This window comes from Coffea arabica, chromosome 6e (genome assembly GCF_036785885.1).
Source record: "Coffea arabica cultivar ET-39 chromosome 6e, Coffea Arabica ET-39 HiFi, whole genome shotgun sequence".
NCBI lineage: Eukaryota > Viridiplantae > Streptophyta > Magnoliopsida > Gentianales > Rubiaceae > Coffea > Coffea arabica.
In genome coordinates, this window is record NC_092321.1 from 2,900,160 (window position 1) to 2,910,126 (window position 9,967).

At 38.3% G+C, this 9,967-nt stretch overlaps 1 protein-coding gene across 1 annotated transcript; it reads right to left on the reverse strand.

Moving 5' to 3' along the window:
- Positions 1-9,096: 9,096 nt before the first annotated feature.
- Positions 9,097-9,967, reverse strand: LOC113697249 (large ribosomal subunit protein uL11). The gene has a single exon (XM_027216790.2). It carries the CDS (start codon positions 9,783-9,785, stop codon positions 9,285-9,287), a length of 501 nt encoding a protein of 166 aa, XP_027072591.1. The 5' UTR covers positions 9,786-9,967; the 3' UTR covers positions 9,097-9,284.

The window sequence follows — 9,967 nt, forward strand, 5'->3', positions numbered from 1 at the left end:
TTGGAGTTGGTTTTTTTACTATTTTCAGGATTTCTTTGGACCTTTTCCAAACAATATTCCACTCACCTTCATGAGTGATAGGCAGAAGGTATGTTTCCTGGTTCTATGTTTTATGTATAAGATTTCTTCCATTGTTGTTTTGCATGGCTGTCAAGTAACAGAACAGGAATTTGTTTCTGTCCATTCTCTGTTTAGGGACTAAACCTTGCATACGAGGAACAAGTGCCACAAGCTGCTGCACGATATTGTGATTGGCACATCTATAGCAACTTCAAAGTGAAATTTCCAGGATTGCTTCTAAGAAGATTTTTTTGGCAAGCAGCTAAAAGCTATGATCTGATAGGACACAATGAGGCTATGGAAAAAATAAAGAATATTAACATAGATGCTTGGAGATACTTAGCAAACATTCCTAAGTGTAATTGGGCAAGGCATGCATTTTCTGTTGAAATTAAGTGTGATCATGTCACCAACAATTTCACAGAATCTTTTAATGCATGGGTTGGTGAACTGAGAGGAAAGAATATACTTGCTCTGGCTGATGGACTGAGGCAAAAATTCATGAAGAAACTACATAAGAGGTATCAAAAAGGCTGCACATGGACATCTAGACTTACTCCACATGTTACTGGTAAGCTGAAGGATATTGCATCTGAATCAAGAAAGTGTTCATTGACAATGGCAAGTGAGAACACATTTGAAGTAGCAGATGTGGATAAGTCCTATATAGTCAAGCTGCATGAGAGGACATGTGAATGCGGGGCTTTCCAGTTGACTGGCATTCCTTGCAAACATGCAGCACTAGGAGCTATTTACAGAAGGGAGAAACTGGAAAGTTATTGTGATGCAGCTTTTTCAAGAGATCAGTATTTGAAAACATATGCATTCATGATCAACCCAATTCCACATATGAATAGGTGGCCTCCTATGGAAGATGTGACACCAGCAGTAGTTTTGCCACCACCACTTAGAAGAAGAGCTGGTAGACCAAGAAGAAATAGAAGAAGAGCACCTGATGAAGGAGCTCCTGCATCTCAACACAAGAGATCAATCAGTTTTAGGTGCTCTAAGTGTGGTGCATTTGGACATAATAGGAGAACTTGTCAAGGAGCTCCTGTTGCTGAAAAAAGAGGCAGCAGTACCTCTGCAAATCAGGTAGCAGAACGAAGAGGAAGACCAGGAAGAGGCATTGCCAATACTGGATTAGCAGGATCTGTTCTATGGGTAATTGTAGCAGTTGTATATTTACAGTATCTTTATGTGTATTTGGGATTGCAAATGAGCTTAGCTTTTTGTCATGATTTGTCAGGAACATGCACAAGGAAATGTGCCAGTGATTGTGTCAAGTCAAGGCAGTAATGGAAGCACTCAAAATCAAACTACTGGAGCTAATGTTCAACTTACTCATTCTGCTAGCACTAGTACTAATACCAGAAAGGTAATGCTAATCAGAAATTAGTTTCATTACCTATTGCTAACTATTTTAACTGTCAAGGCCATTAGTTTAATAGAATTTGTTGCATGGCTTCAGAGAGGAGGGCCAAATGCATGGGTTGGAACTACTGTTGCTAACAATAATAAGAGAGCCAGACGAAATGCAGCTCTTAATCCACATCAAACTCCAGCAGTCACTGCATCTGCAACAGCTCCAACAGTCACTGCCTCTTCAATATCCACTTCTGCAACTACCACTGGAACTCACAATGACAATAGCAGCATCAGTATGTGGTTTTAATTAGTACTAGTAATATGAGTTTTGCTTTGGGAGACTGATCTGGTACAGTTATATATGTAGCAATCCTCATCATCTAGAATGATGTTTTTAGATGATGTTTTCAATTCTCGTGGATTGCTATATACTTTTGCTAAGTATTATTTGTACCGTATGCCAAGTACTTATATGTATTCCCAGTCCCAGTGAACAAAATCTTAGACATATGTTTTGGTGCAATATGGTGGAATTTCAATTTACTCTTGCCAAATATGCTCTGCTGCTATCCACAGATCTTGGAACATGATGACTTATTCCATTGTGTATGGAATTTGCTAACTCCAACGTGTATGCTGTGCTTTTTTTTAACTCTATGTCTCGGATTCCTTACCATTATGTATGAAGCCTTATTGTTATAATTGGAATGAACTTAGCAGTAAAGTATTGTTATACCTAAGGAACTACACCTGATAGCTTAATGCATTTTCTGTCTAGCTTAACTTTGGTATAACACTGATAGGCAACAAATATGGGGGCATACGTATGAAGTAAAACATTCCTTCAACTCTTTTTCACATAGCTTAACACCATCTCCAAGTTACACATGCCTTCTGGTTCTTTCATGCATGGCCAGTAAGGGCCAAACAGCTTGGAACACATCTACTATTACTGGAACAAGAAACTGTGATTGCTTTAACAATTTGAATGAAAAGATAAATTGCTAAGAGTACAAGATTGATGATGAACAAGAAAGTGATGCATGCATTCTGTTGAGGCACAAAGTTACATTCCTGATTTGCTTTCCTCAATGGAAGCACTGCAGAATCAGCACCATTTCTTGTACGCTGCACTTCTTCAACTTCATTTCTTTGCCTCTGCAACTCTTCACCTTCATTTCCTTCATACCACTGGAAGTAGTTGCACTTTGAACAACTAAAATATAGCTTATCCGGATTTCTTTCACTCTCTGAGATTCGTAATGTAGCCTTCCGGTTGCATTTGCAATACCGGTTCTTCATGCTTAGTGATGAAGGTGAATTGTATGACTGACCTTGGAAGGATGAACTAGCCATTTCTTTGCTTGCTTTCCTCTTTAAGTTTTGCAGCTACTTCATGCGGTTCCGTCACCTTTTAATACCACTGGAAGCAATGTCAAATTAGCCGTTGCATGTCCAACGGCATGCAACAGTGCTCATACCACAAAATTTTTCTCCAATTCACATTCCACCCACTGCAACTTTCTTAATCACAGGATTCAGTCAAACTAAGGGTATGAAGGGAATTAAAATACTCTCCCTCCTCCAAAACCAATATTCTAATGTTACTTTAGACACCAGGGGCTGACATTGTTAAGAAAATGTCAATTCAAAGGGTGGTAAGAGAGATTTCTCATATGTGAGGGGAGCTAAGTGATATTTGAAGAAACCTCAGGGGAGGTTTCTGATATTATCCCTATAATCAAATACCACCCAGATGAAATCATGGTCGACCCTTCTAGTTTTGGACCTTTCTGCTGACACCATATGAATCAAGGTACATCCACGTACTGACATTAACGTGTATTTTCCACTTGGGAAAGTAAGAAGAAGCTCAAAGAAGTGGCTTCTTACGATATAATTTGGTGTGGTGGTGCCCTTAGGAGTCCGTCAATGCTACTTTTGTGATATTTATTTCATAAGTGTTGTTACTAATAAATTCGTTTGGATGTTATGATTTTTGGATGTTTATATGAAACTTTAATATAGTTTATTGTAAAATTTGTGCATTTGAAGGTTTGTAAATATTGAAAACTTGATGCGTTTGGATTAGCTGTTTTTGGTAGTATTTTTGAAAAATTTTATTGTAATAGAGTTTTTATAGTATATTTTAAAATATTTTGAGATATTTAAGAGTCGAAGAGTATTTACAATATATTTTGAGATATTTTTTAAATATTAAAAAAATTTTAAAGTACCTTTTAAAGTATTTTTTAAAAATTTTAATAATATTTAAAAAATTAGTGAATCCAAACAGAAATTGAAAAACTTATCTCTTTTTCTTTCTTTTCCCTCTTCTCCTTCCTCACCACATCACCGCTGTTGTTTCTCCTCCCCCTTCCCACTATTGCCACTTCCCCTGCCATCACCTCACCCTTCTCTTCTCTTCTCCATCTTCCTTATTATTCCCTTCTCATGCCATCCTTTTCTCCCTCATCCTGCCCCCTTTTCCTCCCTCTCCACTATAACTAGAGGTCACGTGATCTTTCCCCTCTCTCCCTGGCATGGAGAGGGAGGGAGGGAGGTACGAGGAGGAAGGATCGGACAGTGGGAAAAGGGGGGCGGGGGAAGAAGGGTGGGGGCAACAGTGATGATAGTGGGTTAAAATGTGAGGGTGGTAATGGAAGAGAGAAATGGGTACGTGTTGTTTAGTAAATTGGAGTGTGTATTTTAAAAAATTTATGAGGTTTTAGGAAGTTAGTGAAGATAAAATTATTAAAATTTTTGTATAATAAAAAAAATCAGGGTGCCGCACACAATCATAGGTTTCAACTCCAGTAATGACTTTTGTTGAAATAATTAACCCTAATTCCAGATTAACTTCCAAAAGCTAACAACTCTTGAAGATACCACAGGGATTTAACTACCCAACCCAAATCCCTCCCCGAACCGACGTGGGACACAATCATAGGTGGGGAAGGAATTTGTGAGCTTTTCGGTGCCAACCCCACACTCACTTCCTTCTCTATTTGGCTACGAAGTGCCAATGCAGATACTAGTAACAAAAGTGGAACAACTTAATTAGCTTTTTACGGGCTGATAGCAATAATAAGTAGGCGTTTATGGTTCCAACATCTTTGGTCGTAAATTATTCTTCTGAAGTTTAGCTCGTATCATATAGATTCAGCAAATATTATATATTTACCTCTTGACTCGAGTTCAGTTGCGCTATACATTGCTTTGAGCATCAGGCTTGGCAATCGCAGTTTAGAAAATTGCTACTTTTTCTACGTATTTTTTTAATCAAGAATTAAAATTTAAAAAAAAAAAACTAAAGGAATGTTCTTTAATAATCATATAGGATAATAATAAAAAAAGGAGATCAACAAGCATATAAATTTTCGTTGACAAGAAATCTTTTTTAAAATATTACACTTAAAAAATATATCAGCAATTACTAGGAATGTCACACTGTATCTCATGGTCTAAAGGCTATGAATTTTGTATAATCCTTGGATGGTTACAGTTGACACAGGCAGATGGCCCTAAAATTAACCGATATCAAATCGAGCTTGACACATAAACCCAAACATACATGCTTACTGTATTGCTGGTAAATGTAAACTTTTAATTTAAAATCTGCACTTTAGAATGAATCAAGTATAACAATTGAAGAATTTTGATTTCAATTCTCATTTATTTTTAAAGTAAAAATATTAAAATTTCACGTAAATAGACAATTACTATCGTACAACACATAAAATAAAATGTAATAAGGCATCTTATGTCCTATAAACTAATCAAAGTTAATAAAGTCAATTTTTTATTTAGTATATTCCATCTGACACCTCAATATTGATCATACCGAACATTAGAAACTGAATTAACATTCCATTCGGACTTATTACCAAATTTTGAAACCATATAATTTTTTCCCTTCTGGATGGAAATGTATTCTGGGCAGAAACGCCTTTCCATTCTGGGCATTTGAGCTAACGAGGATTACAAATTAAGATCTGGGGCGTGTATTTAACCATTCCACTAACAATACTCAAAACAGGAATCTGTACACAACATTTCATTGCCATAACATCAGCAGAAAGGCATCATCATCCTCATCATCATCCTAGCCCTCAGATTCTTCTTCTCTTGCCCAGGAGAATAATTGCTGGCCTTCTGAGCTAAAATGGCAAGCGGTGGTGAGACCTCAATCCAAGAATGCAAGTACTGGTGAACCCGCTTCCCTATCAAGGTACCATTAATTGGTTCGGGCACAATGCCCCATTTGCTTCGACTGTTGCCAAAGATTTTAGCAAATGCAGTCCCGTTTGTCAAGTGAGTTTTTTTTGGTGTTTATCTAAAACTTTACTGTAACTTAATATATAAGTTGTATAAAAAAATTTTGAAGTGTATAAATTTTTGAATATTTTGAAAATTTTTTTGAGGTTACTATAGATAAAGTTGTTAAAAACTTGTAACAGACAAACTTGACAAAAAACTTGATTGCCAAACAAGGCTGTAGACTCCGCTCAGTAATTTGCTTCATAGCTTTCCCTTTTTCTTTTCATGTACTTCTTCGAAGCCAGATTTGAATTTGGAGAAAGACTGCGCCTCTATTTAGATTGGCTATTTTTTTAAAAATAAGTTTTTCAAATACAATGCTATAGTAATATATAAATAAAAATAATTCAAAAAACATCTCATCCATACAATATATCAAATATTTCAAAAAATATTTATAGTAAAAAATTTTCATATACATTGGTATAGTATTTTTTAAAAAACATCCAAAAAAAACAGCCAACGCATCTCTGGCAGATGACAAAAACTGTCGGCAGATAGGCAAATGGGAGAGGTCTAACACTACAGTATTCTAGATATCTAGTACTCGTTGGATAAGTAAATAAACGCGCAACGTGTGAAAAATATGGAAGAACAACTGATAACAAACTGTCGGCAGATTGAAAAATGCATTTGCTATTTGAATCGCTATTTTTTAGAATTTTTGTAATAAAATATATTGTAATAATTTGATGCACATAAAAGAAAAATGCGTTTATGAAAAACGTATAATACTGCAATCCAAACGCATAAATTAATACTTTGTACGACTGTTCTGGCTTAGAGCTAGTGGCCTTCGCCCTGTGAAATTGATTCTGGAGAAACGTGGCTGATGGAATATATGCAGAGAGAAAACAAAGCCCTGTCAAGTTTTACATAATGGTGTTCTCAGAATTAATTAGAAATCATAGAAGTCAAGCATCTTCCCTTTCAACAGATGCTTTTGTTTTTCAATATTATTACTACTACTTGCAATTAGGTGCTATTGCGAGTGCACAGGGCACATTATCGTAATCAACATGCTTTGGAGGGTGCGGTGCTCAAAACAAACAACGTGAGTGAGATCAGACCTGTTATGCTTATATCTCTGAATTGCAACATGTTCGACCTCTACAAGATTAATAATTTAACATTTCACTTGTCTTCTGACAGCTTGAAAGCATGGATGTCGGTGATTACATGATTGCAAGCGTTGTGCCCCTCCTCATTGATCTCTTCAAGGATGGTCTCCAATTGAGGTGAGTTGCAAGGCTTAGGTTTTCGTGGGTTAATGACAGGAGGCGGAGCAACTTCTATCCATGTCTTGGTAACCCAGCTAACGCCCATCTTTTTTGCCATTCGTGTGTGTGTGTGTGAGAGAGAGAGAGAGAGTCGGAGAGTTGCAGGGGAAGAATTAGTAGTGGTGGTGGTAGTGATCTTGGCAATAGCTATGGCGGCAAACGATGTGGAGAGCTCTTGAGGAGGATTGGTCTGAACCGGATGCGGACGCCCTAATACTACTACAGCTGTTATATAGGAGGATGCGCTGCACGTGAACAATGTGATCGTCGCAGACCCTGTATTTTAATGTTAAGAAAAGTTGGCTTTCACTCTCTGTAACTTTTATAGGCAATGGTTTGGTTGGGAAGTTTCCAACCCAGCGCATTGGCTGAAGCTGGGGTGATTCGGGAGGTAGTGCACCGTTTGGATTGAGAGAATGGGAAGGAAAGGAAATGAGACGGACGAGTTTTTCTGTTTTCATTGACTTTTAAGAAGAGAAAAGATAGGGAGGAAAAGGCAGAAAAATGGTCTATAATAATTTTGTTGAAATTTGATTTCCGTTCAAAAGTGGTCAGAAATGAATAAAATTCAATGGTACACTTTAATTTCTCTTTAACAAACCATTTTTTCCTTCCTTCCCAGTTTATAAGCACTACTATCTTTACCATCCTCAATCGAAACAAAACTTTCAGTAATTACTTTTCTTTTCCATTACACATTGCATCCACTCATATCCTTTCCCTCTCGGACCCTTCTTTTCCTTCAATCCAAACAGTCCCGCCTTTCGAGGTTTTTACCTGTCCGTGTTACTCTTGTTTACGCGTCACTTTAAGATGCATGTTCCCTTACATTTTTGGTGGCTGGCTGCTGCTTCAGCCCTCAAATAGGCCAAGGCAATACGAAGCTGATTATTCCGCCAATATAAACTGCTACTACTTGATGACCATCAGTTGTCATAGTATAAATTTTGGACCCGGCTGGCTATCTTTTGTGATTACTGGGCAACGATCTATTGCTTCATCACTGATTGTTTTAAGTTTAAACCCAAAAGGAGGGAGAATTGAACCCCAAAGATGGCAAGGGATTAGAACCCAAAATTTATTTATTTATTTTTTTAAAAAAGGGGGCAGAGCGAGCTCAACCCCATCCTCCCCCCCCCCCAAGGGCCCCAACCACACCTTCGCCCCCTCAACAATTTGAAAAAAAAAAGGTTGTACCAGGGCACCAAAAACGGGGTTGAAACTCCCTCCCTCTTAGACAAAGAAGAGAGACAGAGAGAACACCCTTCAATATTTCATATGCCTACTTTTTTGTATAATTCAAAGAGTGTCAACTTCATTAGCACACTACAGAGGTTGTTTGAAACCATGGAACTAAAATTGCATGATACCTGAAGTAAGCTTCAGTTGATCCAAAATATCAAGACAACATCCAAAATATCAAGACAACAATAACTTCTAAACCACTAAAGATGGATATTGACACCTTTCCTAATGAAAGTTTTGCTGGAACCACATGCATTAATAGATTTAAACACAAGAAAGCAGCAGTAGTGTCTCTCTGTATCCAAACACTAGAACATTTCTTGTGCAATTATCAGATCACACCCGTAATTAAAGTCATCATCCTACTCTCAATCAATGCTAATCGTTGAAAACTGTTTATTCCCAAAATAATGTCAATTAACCCTCTTGGCTAGTAAGCCCCTTAAAAAACATAGACAGCAGCATCTTGACATAAAGATTTGAACCTCGACAACAAAAAAGTTATCCAAGCAATTGCAATGCAAAACTTCAGCAACAAAAGCACAGCAGCTATAGCCATACGCAGCCAGATATTCAACAAACCCGAATGCAAAGAAATGTTACCAGAAACTCCAGCACGTCCCTATCCAAATTGTTCTATTCCACTAAATCCAATTTCAGCATTTAGGTCATATATATTCTTCCCCAACACTCCTTAAAATGTATGCTATGTCACAGAATCATCATTCAATCTAAACATCATATGTGAAGCTAAAGTGTAGTCGATTGATATATAACTAAAAGTATGACAAGTAGAAACAATTATCCGTAACGATAACAACAATTCCTGAAAGCTCCATCCAAAACTTAATTATGAAAAATTAACAAAGTCTCCGATATCTGAGTTTCCCATTATCCAAAAAGAAAGGTAAAGGAAAAAAAAAAGAGAAAGAAAAGCAAAAGCAGGCACAAAACTCCAAAATAAATAGAGAAAGGCACAGTTATGTCTGTTACTAGTACTAAATATGACTCTTAATCCTGCGGGATATCGACATCGCCGTCAGTAATCTCCTGCTGCAGATCCTTTGGGTCTTTCCCATCGACCGTGCAGCCGACGGATACACAAGTCCCAAGAATCTCCTTAACAGTTCCACTCAAATCCTTAGCCATGGACCTAGGCCTCATCACCTTGGCGATCTCGATGACGTCATCGAGGGAGATGTTGCCGCTGTGCTTGATATTCTTGGTCTTCTTGCGGTCGCGCTCGGGCTCTTTCAGGGCCTTGATGACCAGAGCGGCAGCGGAGGGGACCACCGCCACCTTGGCCTGACGGTTCTGAACGGTGAGCTTAACGGTAACGCGGAGGCCCTTCCAGTCCTTGGCGGTTTCTTTGGCGATGTCTTCACCAATTTTCTTTGGGGAGAGACCGAGTGGCCCGATTTTGGGAGCGAGGGAACTCGCTGCTCCAACTTCGCCGCCAGTGACCCGGACGAACACTTCCACCACCTGGGTCGGATCAAACTTCGGCGGCATTTCGGATCCGACGGCGGAAGCTGGTGCTGCTGCTGGTTAGGGAAGAAAGAGCTGAAAAGATACACAGAGAGAGTGTGACAGCAATGGGGGGAGGGGGACGGAGATTGTGGTTTTAGCGTCTAGGGTTAAAGGATATATGGAGGTCTAGGGTTTTTGCGGGTGGAACATGAAAGGACTATTGT

Bases quoted from the DNA above. Each gene is read 5' to 3' on its own strand.
- LOC113697249 (XM_027216790.2), bottom strand. From the start codon at position 9,785: ATGCCGCCGAAGTTTGATCCGACCCAGGTGGTGGAAGTGTTCGTCCGG.